At 37.6% G+C, this 24,805-nt stretch overlaps 2 protein-coding genes across 5 annotated transcripts in view; one reads left to right on the top strand and one right to left on the bottom strand.

Moving 5' to 3' along the window:
- LOC131690264 (SLIT-ROBO Rho GTPase-activating protein 1-like) overlaps positions 1–24,805 on the bottom strand; it is a 417,012-nt gene that overhangs the window by 89,196 nt on the left and 303,011 nt on the right. The window lies entirely within an intron of this gene.
- Positions 21,999–22,982, top strand: LOC131690266 (uncharacterized). Its single transcript, XM_058975901.1, has 2 exons — positions 21,999–22,142; positions 22,277–22,982. Exons 1-2 carry the CDS (start codon positions 22,058–22,060, stop codon positions 22,759–22,761), a joined length of 570 nt encoding a protein of 189 aa, XP_058831884.1. The 5' UTR covers positions 21,999–22,057; the 3' UTR covers positions 22,762–22,982.

The following is a 24,805-nucleotide window of genomic DNA, read 5'->3' as shown; positions in this document are numbered from 1 at the left end:
CAAAAGAAAAAGCACCAAGACATTTCTAATAAAAAAATAATGGAAAACTAACTGGGACTACAACTATGAAATATGAAATAATTTTGAGCGGTCCAAAATAAGCATTAACTGTACTGAAAACGTTAATTTGTAGGACGGACGATCTATCAAATTCAGCGTCCTTTTGTTTTTTTTATTCATTTCGTTTATTTGGTAGGCACAAATGCGTTAGCTGGGCGGTGCCAAATTCTTTTGTTTTTACTTTTTGGATATTTTAAAACTGGGAGGTTACAATGTTGAAATATTTTTTTGTAAAAGAGAAAAAATTGACAGCTATCTTAAGACTAGAAATAAGATTCTATATACAAGAAAGGGGGCAAAAGATTTTTTTTATGAAAATTTTTTTAAACAAGGAATTTCATAGTAATAGTTTTTTAGGAAATATTTACAGTTATCTTAAAACTAACAATATAGCTTGGTACACAAAAAAGGGGAAAAAATATTTATGAAAAATTTCACAGGTGTTTTAAAACTAGGGATACAATTCTATTTACAAGATGGGGGAAAATAATTTTAACAAAGAGGTAAAATTACAACCAGCTTAAAACTAGGAATACGGAATACAAATTTAAACTTTTTTACCGGAGACTTATGCTTGGTCAAGGTATTCAGAGGGGGGCTTATTTATTAAGATCAGCGAAACAAATTAGCGCCTCAGTCTAGTAGGTCGGATTGGCGGATGGTATTCTTCGGACCCGCGGGGAATCCTTCAAAAGTCATCGGACCTCGAGTCGCTCTCACTTCAGTTTCCGTAGTGGTAAGGGCGACGGCGGTTACATAGTGGCAGTCTGGAGCTGATCGGTTCCACAAGGCAGGAGAAAACTTCTAAAAACGAGAAATAAAAAGAGAGGGGCTAAATTGGGATATTTATCGTTTTTTATGAAAGTATAAATAAGGGACATATAGGGGAAATTACGATTTGCCAGCATATCTCGGACTGGTACATTGGATGGTCTACCTCGAGCCCGAAGGGAATCCTTTAACTGAGACCTGGCGTCCAAATACCCGGCGCATACTCAGACAACGTGCTCGATGTCGTGATAGCCCTCGTCACAAGCGCACAGACTACTCTCCACAAGCCCAATACGCCGCAAATGCGCATCTAAGGTGTAGTGGTTGGACATAAGTCGGGACATTACACGAATAAAATCCCGACCCACATCCATCCCCCTGAACCAAGGCTTCGTTGATACCTTTGGGATAATCGAATGTAGCCATCGTCCAAGCTCCCCATTGCTCCACGAGGTTTGCCAACTGTTGAGTGTCCTCTGACGACAAATACTAAAAAATTCGTTGAAGCAGATTGGTCTTTCATTTCTGTCACCATTTAATGAGCCCACCTTTGCTAATGAGTCGGCCTTTTCATTGCCCGGGATAGAGCAATGAGAAGGGACCCAAACAAAGGTAATCTGATAAGATTTTTCAGATAACGTACACAAGGACTCCCGTATCTTCCCCAGGAAATATGGGAATTGCTTTTTGGGCTTCATCGCACGAAGAGCCTCGATAGAGCTGAGGCTGTCCGAAATGATGAAGTAGTGATCTGTGGGCAGAGTGTAACATTCAGCGTACTTTATTATTATCCTAATTACTAGATAGGGAAGCAAGTATATTTATGGCGAATAGATAAGTATGATTAGATCAGTCTATCCGCAAAGCAGAAGCAAAAAATAAAAGAAACAGAAACAGTATTGTATCGTAGCTACGTGCATTAAGCTGCACCATGTCAAAAACTGTGGGACGCCTGTTATACAGTACTACGGAAGTCCCCGAGCGCTCCGACGCAGTCGCGCTACCAGCCAGTGCACAGTGGGACGAGCCCGGACTTAAGTCCATTTATGAAGGTTATGCGATATTCTCACTAGTATTTTTCTCGTATCAGCTGAGCTATCAGAGACATTTTCGCGAGATTTTCGGTGTTTTGAATGCAAAATGAATTTTTGACAGCTTTTTGAAGGGCATAACTCAAGTGTTTTTTGCATTATTTGACTATAGGAACTGTATACTGTTATTCTCGTTTTTCAAAGAAATGGTTGATTTTATGAATTGCATTACTTCACCAAAATTATCCCTGTGATAAAATTACATCGCAAAATCACAAAAATAAGTCACTAGTTGGTTTAGTTAACTGTTTGTCATGATTTTTTATTGAATTCGAACTTCTAAAGCGATAACAACAACGACGCCCGTGAATGCCCGCGATCACACTATACTCATTCGAAAGCTTTTCATTTTCTCTTTAAAATGAGCCTATGCTAGTTTTGCGAAAACTTGCGATAAGCAGTCAAAATTTGAAAAAACTGTGGATGGAGGCGCATGGTTATTACTGATATTTAATTTGAATATTCACTTTATGACTAGAATAATGACACTAATTTATGCACAACTTTCAAATAGCATTTAGAGCATGATCTACAAGGGTTTTACTAGTGATCAAGAGTAAGGAGCCGAGTGGGAAATATGGTTTTTAAGTGGTAAAGGAATTAAGAATGTTTAAAATTCAGTAAATATTTTCAACCATCTGAAATGTTGCTAACTTACGCAATAACTGTCAAATTGAGTGAACACAGTTGAGTTCTAGTCATTTGGTGAGACTATTTTTTCCGAGTTTGCATAGCACTGATATAGCTTAAGGGTATGCGATATTATCCAAATAAAATATGACCATTTTTAAATGAACCACGCGAAAAAAGGATTTTGGATCTATTTTAATTTAAGGTATGAAATAAGCAATCTAAGCAACTTAAAACACACAACCAACAAAATCGTTAACTATCTTGTTGATTAGTGAATGTAAATAAATATTCCACTAAGACGCTCAAAATGTTTGTTTTGAAAATGTAAAAAAAAATGTAGTTTTCATACCAAGTAACAACGCACTAATGAATTAAACGTTCCAAAATTAGACAATCCCATCTTATTTGACCCTTAAAATAAAAAACATTCCTAAAGCCCCATAATGAGATGTCAATCAATTCGTTTCAATTCGGAAAATAAATTTCAAAATTACAATTGAAAGAAATCTTTATAAATGACAAAATATTTACTTTTGAGCCACTCTAATAAGCAGTAAAGCAGTAATTTCTATTTTTTATAACCAACATAGGAATTCACCGCACAAAAATGTCTTTAAAAAATTTTTAACCTTCGCAACAAAATAATTATTTTTGAGCCACCCTAATGTATAATGAATTTTTTTTTTATAAATGTTAATATCAAAAACGATTTAGCACACGAAAATTAATATACACAAATTTTAAGAACGATTTAGAAAAAAAAATATTTTTGAAACACCCTAATGAATAGTAAATGTTCATTTTTGAAATGTTTTAATATCGAAAACGAATTCAGCGTACCAAAATTACATAAAAACGCCCTATATGAACCGATACGGAAAAGTTTGGACTTTAGTCTACCTTCTGTTCTAAGTCGTGCCACTGTGCAGCGACCAGCTTTGTCGTCCCGGCCCTGCGTTTGGAGATCGTGAGGGGGTCTTCCGAACTCCCTTCTCAGGCGAGTATTTTGCTTTACATGACAGTTCGCTTTCTGAAAACCTCTTGGTTCATAGCATGTCGTTGCGTAAAACACCTGATTTCCTGTCCGTCTACTACCTGAACGTTCGTGGAATGAGAACAAAAACGCAGGCTTTCTTCCTTGCGCTCATTTCCTGCGACTATGATATTATCGTTCTCGCCGAAACCTGGTTACGTGATGATATATTAAACACCGAGCTAACGACGAACTACGCAATCTACCGATGCGATCGCAACTCTCCTACCAGTCATCTACGTCGAGGAGGAGGTGTTCTCATAGCGATAAAGAAACATCCAACCGGGATTATACTAAAAATGCCAGGATGCGAATGTTTGGAGCAAGTTGTCGTACGCGTTTCACTACCAGGTCGATCGTTATGTATTGGTTGCATTTATCTAAGGCCGAACAGTGATCCCGACTTGTACAACGTTCACTCCTCTGCAGTCCAAAGCATCCTGGACAAATGTAATAGGCGCGACAATGTACTTGTTGTAGGTGATTATAATCTTCCTAATCTTCGGTGGATTTTTGATGACGATTATAAGTGCTACCTTCCTGAAAATGCAACCACGGAACAAGAGACGGCCATCACAGAAACGTTGGTCGCTGGTGGCTTGTATCAAATCTGCTCTCTTAGCAACGTGAATGGACGGACCCTCGTTTTAGCTTTCGTTAATGACACGGATGTGTTCGAACTGATTGAGCCTCCTACATCTATACTGACGGTTGACCCTCACCATAAACCCTTCGTTTTAAGATTTGATATGCGTTCTGATGACGGTGAAGCTTTTGATACAATTAACGACGACTTCAACTTTGACTTTACTCGATGCAACTTCGATGATGTCTCAACGACCATTGGTGCACTCAATTGGCGTGAGATGCTGTTTGGAAATGAGGTAGATCAGGCAGTTGTGGCGTTCTATGATGCCATATATGAGATTCTTCGCCGTAATGTTCCTTAAAAACGCTTTTAATCCACCTAACAGTGTGATGAGACATTTCTTATAACTCTTATCACTCTCTTCGGATATTATATCGTTTGAGAACATTTAGAACTTGATGTTTCGCGATGTTTTTGATAACACATACTACATGGGATAGTGGCAGGACTCAGAGAATCGCTCAAATCAGCATAGGACAACATCAGTGCTAGAAATCTCAAACCAAATCAATAGGAAAGCGAAAAAATGGCCCATAAAATAGACATTCCAACGAATTATTGTTAATACTCTGTTAATAAAATATCTAAATTGTGGTGGGAAAACTGAATTTTCCTAAAGGGGTTATTTATTTATCATTCGCATGTATGAAAAAAGCCTTATGTTTACATTTGTGAGTATCGCCCTTTTCACAAAAAAGCGTTGAAATGAAATCGCAGATCCTGATATCACATTAACTCTGAAGTGCATGCGTGCATAGTTTCAAATTTTACTTCGATATCGACTTTTTCTAAAGGTGACTTCCCAGTAGTATCCTTGATTTGAATTATTATCGCTAATCCTAATGCCAAAGAACAAATAAAAATCTCTCGAAAACTAACCGTTTGGGAAAATCATCATCATTAGGCCATTGCAAATCTTTTTTAAAAATTATGTCACCCCCCCCCCTTCAAAATCGCTGAAAAAAATCAGGGGGCAAATAATTTTTTTAAAATAACCAAAATTCAAAAAATTGTCACGTATTATAGAGCAACAATAGCTTCCATAGAGTTTTGCTTTTCGTAACTGAAAACTATTATGGTAGTTTTAGAAATTACCATCCCATGATAATTTTTATTTTGACCATTCTCGGGTAAATGTGAATTTTAAATGAGATCATCGATCCAGTCCAACATCAAATGAAACGTTTGCTGGTTGCGGAAGGAAGGACCCATCTGTGTATCATCAAACGAAAATCTCATGGAAAGGCTAATACAGACCGACTTCTGAATCGATTCCATTTTAAACGCAACAGTCGTTAGAGACATAATCGATCGTTGCATTCAAAAATAATTTCGATAAGGAAACAATCTGAATTCAAATCAAACTCCTGGCGATTTATATGTGGTTCAATATTCAATATACATGAGCTTTACCGAAAAGTTTTTGACAATTAAAGATTTCATATGGGATCGTAGTGTTCATACCGTATTTCCGCAGCCATATGTGCGATTCTTATGAACTTGATCAGATCAAAATCTGCTACCAAACCTTCCATTTAAGGCTAAGCTTGTGAAAATCGAATAAGTCGTTTTCCAAGAAGCCGAAGAGACATTAATTCTGAAATATTCCAAGAACCAGAAACATGCGAAATTTTCGAGATAGACGCTGGAATCAAAAGAACTTTGTCTGGCCATCTAGCAAAGCTAAATATAGATCTTACAAATAATGGTATCATCGGCACTTACCGCAGGGGGAACCGGCAATCCATTATCGATGTCAATTTTTGTAGCCTTGGAGTAACCGGAAAGATGGACTGAATAGTGTGCGAGGATATATCCACAGCGACCACCAAGCGATCTGGTACAGCATTGATAACAGGACTATGAACTACACATGAATATGAATATGTGGGAGATATATAAACGAGTGAAGATGGAAAACAGCGAATTTTCACAGGAACGTGTCCGTCGAAGAACTTGAATTTGAGGGTATCCTCTTCAACCTAAATGCGAACGAGTTCACGGCACTACTAACAAGGGCGTGTAATGCGACCATACCAAGGGATGGGAAACCGAGAAACGGTCACCGGGTGCAATACGACGATTATCGATCTATGTATAAGTTGCCTCCGAGCTTGGAGAAGAAGTCGGAGGTCACTTCGGTTTCTTATCTCGCTCAGTTCAGAAGCTAGAAATCGCTTCGCTGCAATAGCAGGGCAAATAATCAAATTTACCCGCGCGACGCTTGGTCTATTTGCAAAGGCAAAAATTGATTCCTTCTGCCTAGTGTGTGAAACGTGAACAAACAATGAGTGACAATGCAAAGCAAAAGTATATCACGATGCGGGCAAACTGTGTTGCTCTTGACTACACGAAATATCCGGTAATACCATCAATTCATGAAGGGGAGCAAATGTTGAAGGTGAACTTGAAGTTCAACGTAGCTTGCGGTACTTTATGCGGTGCAATTCCACCATTTACGTCATGCGGTACTGAATATGTTAAAAAACATTAGTCAAGCAGAATCATTCGCTTCCCAGAACAACATGAAACACGTCATCGAATGTAATGACATTTTATACAGTATCCCAACGTATATAGATGTTGACAGTATTGAAATAAAGATACATGACCTGGCACCACGTACTAGTTCCTTCGCTTCAAACTTCAAACAAATCCTGTCAAAATACGGAGAGGTGAATAGTGTTAAGGAAGATACTTGGAGGAACTTCTTCCCAAGACTCCGCAACGGCGTTCGTGTGGTGAGAATGCGTCCGACAAAACCTATTCCCTCTTACTTGACTTTCACATGCAAATCACCTCATGGTGTTGAATATTCTCAACGAATTCTAGTCACGCACCCAGGACAGATTCCTACCTGTCAATATTGTGATCATCCGCTACACCACGGAAAACCTTGCGCAGAGAATGCTAAAGAAATTCCACCTGATACGACCAAAGCCGGTATACAATCATCGCATGTTAAACCACAACCAGTTGGTAAACCAACGACTGCAGACCGGGCATTCACAAGCACCAGCTCAACAACGATCGGCCCCAGTACCACTAAACCAACTGCCATTACCAATATCGAAGTAACAACGATTACAGCAAATGTTTCCAAACCAACAACCAACACCACCAATAAGGAATCTAATACCGATGAAGAAGGATTTACAATAGCGACCCGTAAGCACAAACAACAAATAAGAACATCCGACGATGAGCAAGATGAATGCAGTACCGATGATGGCATGGACGTAAACGAAAACGCGAGAGAAAACGGACCAAATGACCCCCAAGGTGCGCTCCACGGCTCAGTTGTGCTAACGCATTGAGCCGTGTCAAATATATTTAAAATTAAAAAGAAGTCAGAAAGCTCGAGGGAAGCGAGCTGAAAGAACCGCTCTCAACAAAGCAGTCAAGCTGTACAAGAAAGCCTTGCCACAAAGCCAACGCGAATTTCCTTAGGAGAGACCTACAAAGTTGGCATAACAAAGATAAAAGGCTCAGCTGCACCACCTGAAAGGTGCCCGGAAAAGATGGAGGTCACCATTGAAAGGTTTTCCCCACAACATGAATCTATTTTCGCCGTACAGTGAGGAGGATGATCACAAAGATGAAGATCGATTTACCAACAAACAGCTTATCGAGATGTCGAAAGCCATAAAAGTGATGTGATACATGAGAGCCCGGATAAGTTCAATACGATCCGATAATTGGAAGCGACAAAAGCTGATGTTGCTTCCGATGCCGGGACAACATGGAGATCTTTCAGCGTAGTCAATATATCCCTTGGTAATGTTAGAGAGAAGGAGTAATCCTGAACAAGCTAACGAAGTACGTGGACCGTGAGAATGGCATCTCATGTAATTCGGCTTCCTTATAGGCAGGTCTACAGTGAAATCCATCCAAACGGTTGTGGGAGCTTTGGAGACAGCAGAGATAAGGATATCGTTTTTGCGTGGTGGTTCTCTTAGACGTGAAGAATGCTTCAATAGTACTAGCTGGGAAGCAATCGCCCATTCGCTGTACAGCATGAGTAACTCTGCAGGATATTATAGAGCTACTTTCAGTACCGAACACTGATCTACGAGACAGACAAGGGAGAATCACAACTACAACTGACGTTCCTCGACTCGACGCTGTGGAACGCAGTGTACGATGGAGTATTGAAGCTGAACCTTTTTTTAAAAAAAATGGTCCGCCTCCCACCCCCACACCAAAAGGCTCGCACAGAGAGCCCCCTGGTAGTGGACACATCAGTTCTCAGCGACAAAAAAAGGCAACACAAGAAGAAAAAACTATTCGCGAATACGCTGAGAACAAAAAAGACAAAAAAATACGTGAAAGTAACCGGCACAATAAAGATATTAGAGTTAAATACAAGAAAAATAACTGCATCGAGCACCCAGTGGAACGATGTTCCTTTTAAGGGGCCCGCTACAGAACCTTCCCAGAGATATAACGATTTTCGGCTTCACGGATGATGTGGTGTTCCAAGTAATCGGACAATCGCTAGAAGAGGAGACACTCGACACGGAGACGACTGCCCATCATAAAACAGAGTTGGTGATGACTAGCAGCCGAAAGACAGCGCGGTCGGAAAATATATCATCGATTTGAACTTTTAAAGTTACGATGATTATGTTAAGGGGAAGGCTGTGAGAGCAACCACAGCTTTGCTTGAGGCGCCAGTGTACTGGGCACCACGAAGCAGCTGGAATCGCCGGACCGAAGCATGTGAGCAGACTAGTTTCACCGTCAGGGACAAGATCGAGTAGGTCGAGTGCAGCATCAGCGGTGGGTTTTCGAAGATGTACACGGAACCGAGCCGAATTACTATCATGTACCAAACAAACAAATCTACAAGTCTTCAAGCACAAGCGATAAACCAAAGCTGATGTTTCCACTAGAGTTCGAAAAAGTATAGTATGCACAGGATGTACGTTCGCCAGGCTACTGTATACGAAATACGCAATAGAAAAAAATATCAGAGAAAACCATATCTGAGATGAATAATTCCATTGACGAACACTTGACCTTTGGATTCATTCCAGAATGTTTTCCAAAAGTCCATAAGTGAAATGTTGCAATCCTGTTTCTGTACATTGTTATCAAGCAGGTTCACCTTTGACCGATTTTCATGCCTTGTGTGTAAAGTCGGTCCATGTGCCGCCACAACGGAACGAAAACTATTCAAGCAACCAAAAGTTAATACCTAAAGTACTCTTAAATGTTTACATTAAGTTCTTAAAGAACTTTCAAGCTTTTATTGGGAATTTAAAAATTGCACTATTGGGAAAATTATTTAAAACGAAAACTTTAGCATCCCTTTCCTATGTGAACTTTTGATTGATTCAGTAATGTTTGCTTGAATTTTTCTAGTAAAACAAATAGCTCAACCCCGCTATACGAAATCACCCTGCGGAAACGTCCATGAGAACATTCGAAAGAAAATGCAAAAAGAAAAAAAAAAATGTGTTTATTAAAATAAATATTTATTTTTTGTTTGCCCCCCCCTTCAGAAAAAAATTTGTACTTGGACATAATTTTTAAAAAAGATTTGTAATGGCCTTACTGGAATTTTCATTTTCACGAAACTTTTCGATAACCTTCCGTCACTTGCGTTAATGCACCGGGTGCACAGTGCTCCGAAAATCTAGCGAAATCGTCTTAGGGCACCAGCGGGTCTAATTCAGAGCTATCTGCGCGGCGAGTTAAACACTAAAAATTATTTTCTATTCCATAATTTTCAGTTCAGCAATTCGAGAGATCGTACTCACCGCAAGCCATGAAAAATAGACTACGTTGTGAAGCGATGGTCACTATTTATTAAAAAATCGCGGTTAAATAAAAAATTAAACTATTAAAAAATTTCAAATAGTTTATAATTTTCACAAACTTATTAGATAAAATTGTTTAATAAGCTTTCGTAATATTGTGTAGGAAAAAAGCTGAAAATTTCAGAATTTTCTCTATCTGCAACATATAAACCCTTAAGTATACCAATTAATTGGTATACGAATTGGAATAGATTCGCCAAATTTTGAAAGAAGTCTATAAAATAACCTCTTGAAAGCTACCTAAAAATTGTTGTAGTTCGATGCAATAAAAAATCATATTTGGCAATTCATATTTGGCTGATACAATTGGGGTGTCAATGTATTATAATAGATATTCAGCATTCGAAGAAGTTTCTTGTGAACGAGTGTAGAACGACTTTGTTTCTACTTACTTGAAGTCAGCGGCGTAGCCAGAAATTCGGTTTGGTGGGGGTTTGGTGAAAATCGATCATACTGTCCAAACGGCATAATTCCGAAACCATAATTTTTGAAGTTTTAAAATTATGCAGAAATATTTTTTCAGAAAATAGTAACAGAGTTCGTGTCTTTAGCGAATTTGTTGAGACTTTATTGTAGTCATGAATATTAACCTGAGAAAATTCACCATAAATACTTCTTGGACGATATACCGTCAAAATTATTTTATCAAATGATGCGCTGTTTAACGTTTGTAAAAGTCATCGAAGATACTAAACCTCCGAAATTGGCGGTTTCAAAATGATGTTATCTTGACCTTAAATTACTGTTTTTAAACATTTGGCCTATACATACAATTGATCGTACAACAAAAATCAAATGCTCATCAAAATCGATCAGAACCTGCTAGAGTCGAATGGAAATCGTCATTTTTCATAAATTTCTCTCTACATTCGGAAAGTGTTATCCTCGTTATTAATCATATTACGTTTTCGTCTCAACTCGACGCATTCCCAAAATAAAAACCTGTTTTAATCCATCTAGTGGTGCAATTGTGCTTTCTCATTTGTCCAGACTACGATTCCATGGCTGGTTATGTTCAATACAATGGTGGAAATGAATATTACATGTTCAGTACGATTTGCACATACATATAATGGATCGACAGCCACGATCTTGAGATACTATGTGATACTGAAACATCGCTTGAAACCAGCGGCGGATCATGGAGAAAGATCCGGGAGGTCCAGGTCCTGCCGAAAATTTTCAACTTGTTAAGAAATTTTAAATTAGTTTTAATTTTAAAGTAGCAACCCCTCACTGCATATTCCCTCCGGGCCGGTATGATTGACGATTTTTAGAGTGATTGCATAACCTTTCTATATGAGAAAGGCAAAAATGTACCAAAGTCCAAAGAAGTCAATTTTTGTCAAACATCTCAATGTTTCATGCATTTTAAAGTCATTTGGCATCAAAAATACAAATTTGTTTTTGAAAATTTTTCATTTCAGTTTATATGAGAATTTGCTGTGTGATTGCACTCTTCAACTCGTAACTCCGGAACCGGAAGTCCAATCAATAAAAAATTCAATAGCAGCCGATGGGAAGGTTGTACCTTTCATTTGAGACTAACTTTGTGTAAATTGGTCCAGCCATCTCTGAGAAACAGAGGTCACATTTTTTTCCACATACACACATACACACACATACATACACACACAGACATTTTCCGATCTCGACGAACTCAGTCGATTGGCATATGACACTCGGTCCTCCGGGTCGGGATTAGATTGACGAATTTTAGAGTGAATGAGAAAGCCAAAAACATTTTTGGAAAATGTTGAAAGTTATGCATTTTTTGGTGAGCAGTTTTTATGTTTCATAGACATTAAATCAATTTTAACTTCGCTTCCTATTAAATAAAGACCCTTATTACAATACATTTCTACAAAAAAGAGATCAATTTGAAAATGAATCTGAGGATTATGATTGATTACAGCACTCTGGAATTTTCTATTGGAATGTTTTCAGGCAGGAATTTGATATTGATGCAATTAGACAACTGTGAAATCAAGACCAATAGATCAGTTACATATCAGGACCCCATTCCGACAATTTATCAAAAGTCCTAATGATGTTAACAACAACAGGTTATCAATCCACGGATCAGATAATTGTTATTGTAATATTGAATTAAATCAGTCAGCATCCATAAATTTTCAACTTCAATCCAATATTTTTTTTTGGGTATGTTGGGGGGGGGGGGTTGTATTGTCTTAAACCCCGAAACCTTCTTTTGGCTACGCCGTTGCTTGGAGTTATTAAATTCGCTTTTCATTTTTCGATATGTTTCAGATCGATCCGATGGTTATAAGTTAGAAAAATTGCAGTCAGAAGGTTCGCACAAATGAACATTTTTGTACTGATAAGGTATCAAGTTCCTTCCAGACAACTTGGAAGTGTTCGGTGATTATTTCTAGCGGTTGTAGATAATAAAATGAAATACAAAAGTCGTTTTATCGAAATAATGTTTAGCTTATTTCAATGGATTATTACTATATTGAACAATAAATAGGCGACAAAGAGTAATCAACAAACAACAAGCCATAACTTTTAAAGTATTCAAAATAGATATTTAAAGCCTTTAGTAAAGTTATTCGCAAAAGTAAGAGCTACAAATTTGCTGAAGACATCATTTCGATATAATCACTTCCAAGAAAATTTGTAAAAATATCTCACTCATAGGGGGATTAATCAGCAAAAGCACAATTCCAAAAGAAAGGGCATATTACCTCCATTAAATTCTCCGAAGATACTATTGACCTAAAATAAGCCGTTTTGGCGTTAATAATAGATTACATATTTTTGGTCATATTTCTGGCAATGGGAAATGATAAAAATCTTTCGTCCGCATTTAATGTTAAATATCTCTTTTGGTAATAGTCCGATTTCTACAATCTTTAGCTTGTTCGAAAGGTATTCGTTAAAGCTGTCTAAAAACATATGATTTGGTAATCTATATTGTCAATTTTGGCAGATAATTTCAAAAAACTGCAAAAAACGCCCTTTTTACGCATTTAAACATTCATATCTTGGAAACTAAACATCAGAATCAAAAACAAATTAATAGCGTTCATACTGTTTTTTAGTTCTTTCATTTAAAATTGGTTTGGATAAGATCGGTTCAGCCATTGCTGAGAAATACGAATGAGAAATTGTCCGTTACATACACACACACACACAGACACACACACACACACACACACAGACATTGTCCCAAATCGTCGAGCTGAGTCGATTGGTATATAAGACTCGGCCCTCCGGGCCTCGGAAAAAATCTTGAAAGTTTGAGCGAATTCTATACATTTCTTTTATAAGAAATGTAAAACGTGTCAACAGAAAAGCAGAATATAAATTTGGTGGAACGCTGAGCTTGGTCGCCTGCGCAACGTACTCCGGAAACAACGAAAGCGATATTTACAGCATAGGATCGACGACAACAAAACTATTCTTCGTCAAACTGAACTGCAATATGAAACAGCCCGGAACAGTGCATTCGGTGAATATCTGAACCAAGTTCAGCGCAGCCTTCGAAATAATCCTTCGGCATTTTGGACATTTATAAACAGCAGAAAAACGTTCCGGGGGTGTGCCAGAAAATGTCTATCTTCGAGACAAAAATTCACAGTCCGCTGCCGAGTCGGCGAACCTTTTTACAGATCACTTCCGAGATGTATTTACCAGCCTCCGGTCTATCCATCGCAAACAGTACCTTGAAACATTGCCAACGCATAACATCAACCTTCCTAACGTATATGATTCTGATGTAGCGCTCTGTCCAGCGTTGATCCTTTGAAAGGGCCTGGTCCGGATTGCTTGCCTCCCGTGTTTATAAAGCATTGTGCCCGAGCACTTTCTGCACCAATAAGTATTATTTTTCAGCGTTCAATCTCGGAAAATATTTTCCCAATGGCATAGAAAGAAGCTGCTATAGTTCCTATTCATAAGGCTGGAGATAGGCACAATGTTGAAAACTACAGAGGAATCTCGCTGCTGAACTACCTGCTAAAGTTCTGGAAAAGTTTGTGTACAATGCGATGTACGCTGCTTCTTCCAACATAATCGACGAACGACAACACGGATTTATGAAAAAACGCTCCTCCACTTCGAGCTTGATGACGTACACGAGCTTTCTAGTTCCAGCTGTACAGAAGCGTCAACAAGTGGACGCTATATATTTTGATTTCGCAAAAGCACTCGACAAGGTGCCCCACAGCATTGCTGTTTTGAAGCTGGAGCGACTAGGCTTTCCTGAGTGGGTTACCAGATGGCTGCATTCTTACCTCTCACAACGATCCGCCTTCGTTAGAATTGGCTTTACATGCTCAAGCGCATTCGTAACACCAACCGGTGTGCCTCAAGGAAGTCACCTAGGGCCACTGATCTTTCCATTATTCATCAACGACCTCTGCACTCGCTTCAACTCTGAAAAACTGCTATATGCTGATGATCTGAAAATCTTTCGTTCAATTGCTTCAGCACTCGACTCTGCTGTGCTCCAAGACGATATAGCCAATATAGAGGAATGGTATGCAGATAAACATTGATAAATGTAAGATGATAAGTTTCGGACGCTCGGCAAATGTAAGGCGTTGCGAATATACTCTTCAAGCTTGTGTCATCGAGCGGGTGGATTCTATCCGTGACCTGGGAGTGTTATTCGACAGAAAACTTCGTTTCGCCGACCACATCACTGCAGCAACGGCGAAGGCTTTTGCAACATTGGGTTTTCTAAAACGGAACGCTGTCGATTTTGTGGATTTCTATGCACTGAAATCTTTATACTGCGCACTGGTCCGGAGCACTTTGGAGTATGCTGTGCAAGTATGGGCGCCATACAACGCCGTTCAAAGTAGCCGACTGAAGCGCGTTCAGAGAAGTTTTGTACGATTTGCTCTCAGAAAATTGCCTTGGAACGACCCTATCCGTCTTCCGCCGTATAATAATAGATGCATGTTGTTAGATTTGCCAACACTGGAGTCTCGCCGCACGTTCTTGCGAAGAATGGTCATTTTCGATATGTTGTCGAACAATATTGACTGTCCCGACATTCTATCAAGGATTCATTTATTTGTTCCTGCTCGTGATATAAGCAGTCGTCCGCTTCTGTGGATTCCCAGGCACCGTACAGCATATGCTCAGAACAATCCGCTAGACAGATGTTGTAGCAGATTCAACGAAACTGTTTTAGTTTATGACTCCCATACCACTAAATCTAATTATAAGTTAGCAATTAGAAATTTTTAACATTGACACTAGCAATAGCATTAAGTGTATTCTGTGGGATATATATCGAAGAAGTAATAATAATAATAATAATTACATTTAAAAGTTTATCAAAAGCAAAGCAAAATTTAGTCTGATCGCATATCCCGGGCAAACCCAAACATGCCGATTCTGTAACCAGACAGCACACTACGGAAAAATATGCGGCAAAGCAACTTATTAAAAATCATTTATTACAGCCATCGACACTTGCAGATAAACCATAAACAACTACCCAATTAACCAATAATAAAAGGATAATGAGAACCGCTCCCAAACCAACAACTAGCATCACCAATATAGAAGCAAATACCGATGAAACCGGAAACAAATAAGATTCTCCGACCGTGAACAGCAAGCAAGCAGTACCGATGATGACATGGACGTGAACGATAACGCAAGAGAAGGCAGCCTTAATTACCCCCAAGCTGCGACGGATACGGCAACTGATGCTTCACCGCCAAGGAAAAGGATCTCAACACAAGATCTGGTAGACAGAAATTCTTAGTATTTTTTTTTATTTTTACTTATTGTAAAGACTTAGCAGATCCACGACTCAGTTGTGCTAACGCATTAGGCGATCAGATTAAATATACTAATTTAGCATAAAAAATTAAAAATCGAAAAGATACAAGAAATGACATATGGAGAGCCCTGATCTTGTTGCTTCTTACGACACACAGTGGCACCTGTTCATACAAAGTTGTGACAAAATTATAAAAATTGGTCTATGTGGCTAAAACTTGGGGTTTTAGCTAATTTTGGGTCGCTGAATCCATTTCTGCTATCAGTTTTGATATTCCATATTTCATTTTTTCGACTACTTTCATATAAACCCATTTGAATGCGTTGGTCGTTAAAGGGTTAACATAAACATTAATCATAGTAGCCAATCTCATCAGATAGCAGAAATGGTTGACAAAACTAGTAAAAATCACTAATTTTTCAGTAATATAATGTTGTTTAGGCAATTAATTTGTAAGGAGATTTATGAGCTACAAGGCGTCTCCATATGGGTATTTTCAAAAACATAGATATACCAACTTCGGCGCAAAAATGCGCAAGATGAGCCCTATATATCTTGAAACTACACTAAATTTTGAGTCAGATTCATGATAAGTGACCCATGGGAGACCATCTTAAAAATTGGAAGACGTATTAAGATAAATTACTGATACGATATGAAACTTTTTAATTGGATTTTTTTGATGCAGAACAAACGTAAATCAGTTTTGCACAAAAATTTCCCATCTATAGTTTAGCATATTCATTTTTCTTTTCAGTGAACTTAAAATTGCTCCAATCGGCTGTGTAGTTCTTGAGATATCACCATTTGAAACTCTAAGGTACTAAAAATTCTAATGAATTGAATTGAACAGAAATCCTCGACATCACTTGCTTCAACGACATGTTAAAAATGCATTTTTCATCCGATCATAGTAAAACTTCGAGATACCTTTATCCAAACTGAGAGAAAAATAAAATAAATATTTACAAAAGCATTACAAGACATTGATTTTTGGGGTTTTGTCACTCGTCGTGCCACTGTTCGACATGGAAGCAGGATCGTAGTGAATCGATTCTTGGCTTTTGCCGCCACACGGCCTCTCGGTTGAGTTTGCCCGGACTGATATCAACCTTCTAGAGAGCCTCAGCCCCTTTAGCCCAAACATTCTTCAGCCTCAAACAACGGTATGTAACTATGACGACCAGATAACAGGGTGGTAATTTTGTCAGCATACTGCTAACAAGAAATTAAACTATGCAAATATAGGCAAGAGGAACGCAACGCAAATGTATTTGTGACCTTCGAATGGTTTGTTGTCTTGCTCGATATTCTCTGTAAAAAAACACGACGTGCTGAAATGTTTGTGATGTGATGCTTCCCCGATCAGAAACACATAACAGAAATATTTCAAAACTATATCTCGTATTGTTACTTGTTATAAATTTGTTATTTTAACTACTAACGAGCCCTAATTTATAAGACAATATATTACAAAAATTGTGTTCTGTTATAATCTTGTTATTTCATTCTGATCGGGTCATCATCCCAAGCAAATGTAACTTAACGTCTGTTAACACCCTTTTAATTTTATGGGCTTATCATTTTAATTCAATATAGCCTAGAGGCCCCAAACGGTCTTTAGTATTTAATAGAATTACAGAAGCCTTTTAGAACACTTGAATTAGTTCTTGTTAACATTCGTTCATTTAGTTGTTTAGTTGTATTTAATCATTAGAAGCATTTTACAGGCTTTTTGACCTTTTTGAGCGCTTAATTTTTTATGGTCCTTATGGTCATTTTAGCCTGATTTAACATTTGAAGGTTTTTAAACTGTCAAAACATTTCAGTTGTAGCTTGGAGGATTTCAGTACTGTTTCTTTCTTTTACAGTATGAAGCATTTTGGTCTGTTGAGCGTTTAAATCACATTGTTTTGCTCGAGAATTGTCCTACTGGAGCTCTAAAGCTAGGGAAAATGTCACCCACTTAAACACAGGTTAAGGCCAACTGCAGCGGGGCGCGATTCTGCATGTGATATTCATTGTATGGTTCAGATATATGCTTCTTCACGATCGCGTGTATCATCGCAAAGAGCTCGAGCGTTTGTACGTTGATGTGTTTGACGCGTGTGCTAGCGTATATGTAACATCACGTGAGTAACTTCGATTTTATAATCGTGTGGCCATTCGAAAATTTACGCCGTATTCTTGAATGATCGCGCGAGGGCCGTGAATCTGATCCATACTTTTTAGTGTATGGTTCAGATGCTAGAAGTGAGCTAGATTAATTACTAGTGTCCGGTCGTGCCGCTATGGAACATGTTGTCCAGAGGATATGAGCGTCATCTTTTTATTTGGTACAACTGTAGGCATGAGTCTAGGCTGCTAGAAAATAGGGTAGGGACTTCCGGACGTGACCGAACCACGATCATGCGAAAGGTGGGTTAATGCTGAATCGTGTTGATAAATTTTTAGGTCGTGAAACGTTCACTTAATTACCAGGGTGTTTTAATGTTGGCGAAATCGAGAGCGTAACTATGTGTGGATGTTTCCAATTGCATGTTGGCGTTTGAGAGAGAATATACAATTAATTGTGTGAGTGTCAGTATGAATCTAATTTAAGATATAGTAATAAAAGGAAGCATAACAGGCATCGCTCCTAAGATACAATGAAGTCAAAAGCCTCTTTTTTGTCGTTTTACCAGTAAGAGAAACGAAAGTCTGAAAACGCTCGAGCATTTGTATTTTGAATTAAAAGTTCAAATCGAATCGAATGCACCAATTGAACACCGAAAGGATTACCCACCATTCTATCATATACGCCAGTTCTGTATCTATTTCCCCACCGAGCTGTCACAATTACTCAGACGAACGCCTACAGAGATAGACAAATGACTGGCATATAACGATGGTACACTACTGCTAAAAACTACAATTATTACAAAACGACCACTTATAGGTTCTGTCAGATGTTCTACTGATACACTTCTTTAAGTAGCATGTGAACGATAACGAAGTCTACCGATAAATCAACACACAATTACCCCCATTGTGAGCCGTATCCTCCTAAACTGCCATTAAAGTGTGAAACAATGTTTGCAAACACGGCCCGCAGCAAAAGCCAATCCACGTCGACCCACCAGTCGCCCACGCCAGCGCGCACAGATAAAAAAACATAAAACATTAAAAAGGCCAACAAGCCCTCTGGATCTCCTCGATGCACCACTATCGAGGCGTAATGCAATAACCATCTTAAAGCAATTATCAGTCAGAGGTTCTGTAGCACTGATGAATGAAATATGTTTGATGATGTTTGCGATACCGTCAAACCTATCAACCTAGGAAAGGGAATGACGGAATTCTCGGGCGTTTGTATGTTAAGGTGTACAATCGTGTGAGCGTTTGTATGTCGCGTGTGCTAGCGTGTATAAATTAGATTTTATAACTGTATGTCCATTCGCATGTGCTCCTGGATAATCGGACGGACCGTGAATCTGGTACTTAATTTTCAGTGTATGGTTAAAATGCTAGAAGAGAATGAGTCCTTCCACATCACCATTGTTCCCAGTTATGCAGCCATGGAATATGTTGTCTAGTGAATACGAGCGTCATTTTCTTTTTGATTCAACAGAAGGCATGGACCTAGGCTGCTAGGGCCGAGAGTAGGGCCTTTCGGGTGTGACCGGAAGTGCTGAAACGTTCACTTAATTATCGGGGTACGATTGCTGTTAGCGAGATTGGATTATTGCAATTGCAAGTTCGAGTTTGATGTCAAGTTTATGTTATCGCGAGGTCCACGAACGTTTGTACGTTTGGAATGATAGAGATTGGGAAAGTGCCATTGATTGTGTTAGTGAGTATTAGTTTCAACCTAATTTAAGATAAAGTAATAATAGGAAAAATAACATGCCAAATAAAGATAATAAAGATGCAGAAAAATTAAATAGAAGCGAATAAACTGATCGATATCGATTTTTGGTATACAAGAGTAGTGGTAGAAACCCAACAAAAACATACGAACGAAGTAGAAAAAAAGAGTAACATGCAATCAAACTACTTGAAATCGCCTAAATGCCAGATAATGATATTTATTTACCATTAACTACAAATTCATTCAATCGTACCTTAATTCATCCAATCCGATCTTCCCGAATGAATCGAATGGAATGCACGAATAGAACATCGGAAAAAGTGACTAACAAATCAGCAAGTATTACCACCTATTCCATCATATACGCCAGTTCTGCATCAAAAATGACCGTTTGACCAAGCAAATTTTTCGCAGGTTGCTACCGAAAAATTATCTTTTCAGACGTGGTCTACGATTGGTTGAATGGATATGTACACAAACAAAACTGCCTATTCAGTGTGAGGGGCATCCAGAACAGATCCCAGAGACCCCATTGCATATTAAAACAGTGACTGCGGTTTGTACTCGAATTTATTCAAAATGCTGCTGGGGCCAAGGACATCACCACCGTCCACACTTCTCATGAATGTCGACAAGTTTGTATCTGTGTACAAAACTTCGTGCACGCGTTCAACCTACAGGTTCGCCTCGAACATCGAATCCAAGCGAACGATGTACAAACTCTAGTTAAAAAATCCGTGCACATACACTGGACGCATACAAGAGAACGATTCGAACAAGGCAAAAAGAGTCAACGCTAGTGATGACGACAGTGAGAAAGAGGAAACTGGTGCCACGAACCTATGTGTACGCACACCTTGTACGTACATGGGGATCGGTTGTGCAGGTGAACATGTGCACGTGTTTTGGTATAAAAATGCGTGTTCGAGTTTGAACACGAAGTGCGGGTTTAATAGGAGCACAGAATTAGAGCGAACTTTGCGTGCGATGTTTATTTGGGAAGACTGCCCCCGAGCAATATCGAGTCATTGTTCTACAAGATAAGGAAGAGCTTTGCCTTAAACAAGATAGATAACAAGGCATACAGGTGCTGCAACCATCGATTTTTTGAATACGATGTTCGGTAGACGAATTCTATCCAAAAATATTAATGTCGGTTGACTGTCTCGTTCTTGCGATTTGACATCTTTGGATTTTTTATAGTTCTACGTCAAGTCCATCGTCTACACCGACAAACAGTACGGGTTTTGCAAAACGTAGTCGCGTCTGAGATTTGTCCAACATTATTAAATTGTAAGCCATACGCGACCAAAATAAATAAAAAATACTTATTTTAAACGATAGTTGGTGTGGTATTCGCTTTAAAAACACCTTTTAGTATGCTAGGCTTTATGAAATGCTTCAGCTATAATTTTGAAGTCACTTACACAATTAAATCATTATACAATATACGTCAGTCCAATTCGAATACTGTAGTGTAGTGTGGATTCCATACACCATGCTGCATGAATCAGTCCGAAAACTATTTCTCTCATAAGCACTTCGCAAACTCAATTGAACCGCATTCCCTCTTCCATCATATGAAGCACGCTGCATGCTCATTAGCATACAAAGACTTAAAGATTGTCGCGAATTTGCAATGAAATTACCTTACTATGTCCAGAAATAAATTAAAATTATATTTAATAATCAATTTATTTAAACCGTAAAATAATTAATAGCATGTAAGTAAGCATTGTAAAATCATTTTATGTAGTCTACTTCTGTTTGAGGAAATAAATGAATTTCTAGAGTAAATTATAAAAAATGTCAAAAGATACTCAGCGAAGCTTTCTGCTCAACTGTGTGTAATTTGTAATGTATGCGGCGCATATCTCCCGCATGAAAAATCAGGGTAATTTATTTTAATAATTTGTACATTATTTATTAATTCATTTAATTATTTTTATTCATCTTATTACATTACTTTAATTATATTTTTGTTATATTCACATTATTCATATTATTAATTCTTACAGTTTATTCATAAAGATAAAAGTTTATTTAGGTTCTTCGAACATAATTCTCTTTTTTGGGGAGGGGGATCCCGCAAAAATAAATAATTGTAAACATATTTTTACGGACCAGGAAAAGCTGGATATTCTACCATTTTAGCTTTATGTGTGTAATTTAGATTCTGCATCGCTACACAATCAAGAACAACGACTGAAATGCTTGACAATCAGGACTGAATTTACTGCTTCTGTTCATTATTTGCAAATTAAACCACCCAAACAAAAAACATGCGCTGTCGCTTTAATAAAAGCCGCCTTGACAACCGCTGCGCTATTTAGAATAAGTCCTGTTCTATTCGGAGACAGAAGCTGTCGGACTTCACCATGGTTACGATCACAACGGCTTATTTGATGCGAATTGCTGCAATTTTACTCTCCTTGTTACTGAACTCAATAGTTGCAGCAGATGGTGAGTTAACGATCCGATTGTTCTTTTCCGGAAGGCTCTGGCGTCAGGGAATCATTCCTTCAAACGTTACGACTGAACATTATAGGACTTCCGGTGCGATATTTTTTTCTAAATACAAAATCTTACATTTCCAGATGGTGCAGGAGGCAGCGTAACAGTATCAGGCGGTCCCAACACCAAAATGCCAAACACCAACCAATCCACTATAGATATCCACGGGTGTCCAGTTCAGATTCCACCTGCCCCGGTCCAATGTCCACCAGCGGAAATTAATCCGGTCTATAAACCGTCTCCGATGGTACCTGTACCATCATTTGCAACTGCGATAACCACTGTACCCGATGAATGCGGGACGCCAGGCTTTGTCCCCGGCGCATGTTACGTCCACGGACCCTTGCTCGCATCGTCCCTACTACCGAAACCGACTCCAATGCCGTCTCTCGACGTAGGAGAAATCGGTTGCGACGAAGTGGTTGGCTACTTCCTGGCCCTCTACCGGTACTACGATAGAAAGTGTCAACGGATTGGGGCAAAGTGCCCTTACAAGTACCAATACGCAGCGGCCTGGTTCGACAAGGTGGCGGCAGATATGGCCAGTCGCTGTAATGCGGCTTGTTGAAGGAGAATCAGCTCGGATGTTCGGGCAAGTCGCGGGATTGGATTGACAGTGTTGAAAACCGCTATACAACTGGAAGCTCCAAAATTAGGATAATAAATAAAATATTGTGAATTCAAAATTTATTCAGTATCAATAAAGTGATGACCCGTTTTTATCAATATGGTGTATTATGAGTATATATTGACAAAATCGGGACATTTTTTTTCTTTCTTTTTAATAAACCGAAGAGGCTGTAAAAATATTCTTGATTGGTCCCTTGACGTAGTATTATTACTCATTCTGATTATTTAGTATAAATTCCCTTAAGGTAGTCTTCCCGACCAGAATGATATAACAAGTTTATAACAGAACACTATTTTTGAAACATATTGTGTTATAAATTAGGTCTCGTTAGTAGTAAAAATAACAAATTTATAACAAGTAATAATGCGAGATATAGTTTTGAAATATTTCTGTTATGTGTTTTTGATCGGGTTCCAGTGCAAATTAAAAAAAAAACAAATATTGCATATTTTGCCTATTACTAAGCAAAATGTGTTCAAGAAAGGAAGAAATAAACAAGTAAGAAGACGATTACATCAGAGTCACTCGAAAACACTATAAGAACCAACCCTTTAACAGCGAAAATCAAAGCTACTCTAGCAACGACGATATGGACACAAACACGATCGAGTGAGAAGACAGGCGAAATGATGGTTCGTCTGCTAGAGCCGATCAAACATATTTTCATGTGAGACCAAATCGGGTCAAAAAGCTGACAAAATCAGGGGCTGATAAAATCGGATCTTCACTGTATATACACACAAGAATCTGGAATCGGAATACATGAATCTATTGCAATCTGCCAATTTCATTGAACACTTACACATTAGGGTGTGATAGAAAGAGCAAAATAGTCGGCGACGAATTGTTGTGGTATGTGTTGTTACCCCTACATACCACAACAATTCGTTCGCTTCAATCAGAATCCATACGCAAGACGTACCTTCGGATAATTTTGACGCAGATAAAATGCACTCAAATAGTTGAAATACGTTTTCAGCTACTCTTCCTTCCCCATCTTCATTTACATAATTAATATGTCGTCCCGCACATACGCACGATATTCAATTTTTAGACAGATCTAAAGTTAGCATGTAATAATTTTTCCACGAATTTCAAAATTAGGTCAAAAGTTAAATTTTAAAATCTTGCAATTTTGTAATTGTGAAATTTTAAAATTTTTAAGTATTGAGATCTTGAAATTCTGAAATTTTTGAATTTTAAAATTTTGAAACTTTAAGATTTTAAAATATTTAAATTTTGGAACCCTTAAACTTAATTTTGAAATTTTGAGATTTAAATTTTGAAATCTTAAAATTTTAAAATTTTGAAATTTTAGTTATTTCGAAATTTGAGTTCTCTCGAAATTTCAAAATTTCGATATCTTGAAATTTTGATATTTGGATATTTGGATATTTGGATATTTTGATATTTTGATATTTTGATATTTTGATATTTTGATATTTTGATATTTTGATATTTTGATATTTTGATATTTTGATATTTTGTTATTTTGATATTTTGATATTTTGATATTTTGATATTTTGATATTTTGATATTTCGATATACCGAAATTTTAAAATTTTGAGATTTTGAAATATTGAAATTTTGATATTTTGAAACTTTGAAATCTTGAAATTTTGAAATTTTGAAATTTTGAAATTTTGAAATTTTGAAATTTTGAAATTTTGAAATTTTGAAATTTTGAAATTTTGAAATTTTGAAATTTTGAAATTTTGAAATTTTGAAATTTTGAAATTTTGAAATTTTGAAATTTTGAAATATTGAAATTTTGAAATTTTGAAGTTTTGAAATTTAGAAATTTTGATATTTTGATATTTTGAAATTTTGAAACTTTGAAATTTTGAAATTTTTTCAAATTTTGAAATTTTGAATTTTGAAAGTTTGAAATTCTGGAATATTGAAAACTTTGAACATTTGAAATTTCGAAATTTTGAATTCATGAAATTTTAAAATTTTGAAATTCTGAAATATTGAAAT

The sequence above is a fragment of the Topomyia yanbarensis genome, chromosome 3 (assembly GCF_030247195.1).
Source record: "Topomyia yanbarensis strain Yona2022 chromosome 3, ASM3024719v1, whole genome shotgun sequence".
Classification (NCBI taxonomy): Eukaryota; Metazoa; Arthropoda; class Insecta; order Diptera; family Culicidae; genus Topomyia; species Topomyia yanbarensis.
This window is presented reverse-complemented; position numbering and strand designations above follow the sequence as displayed.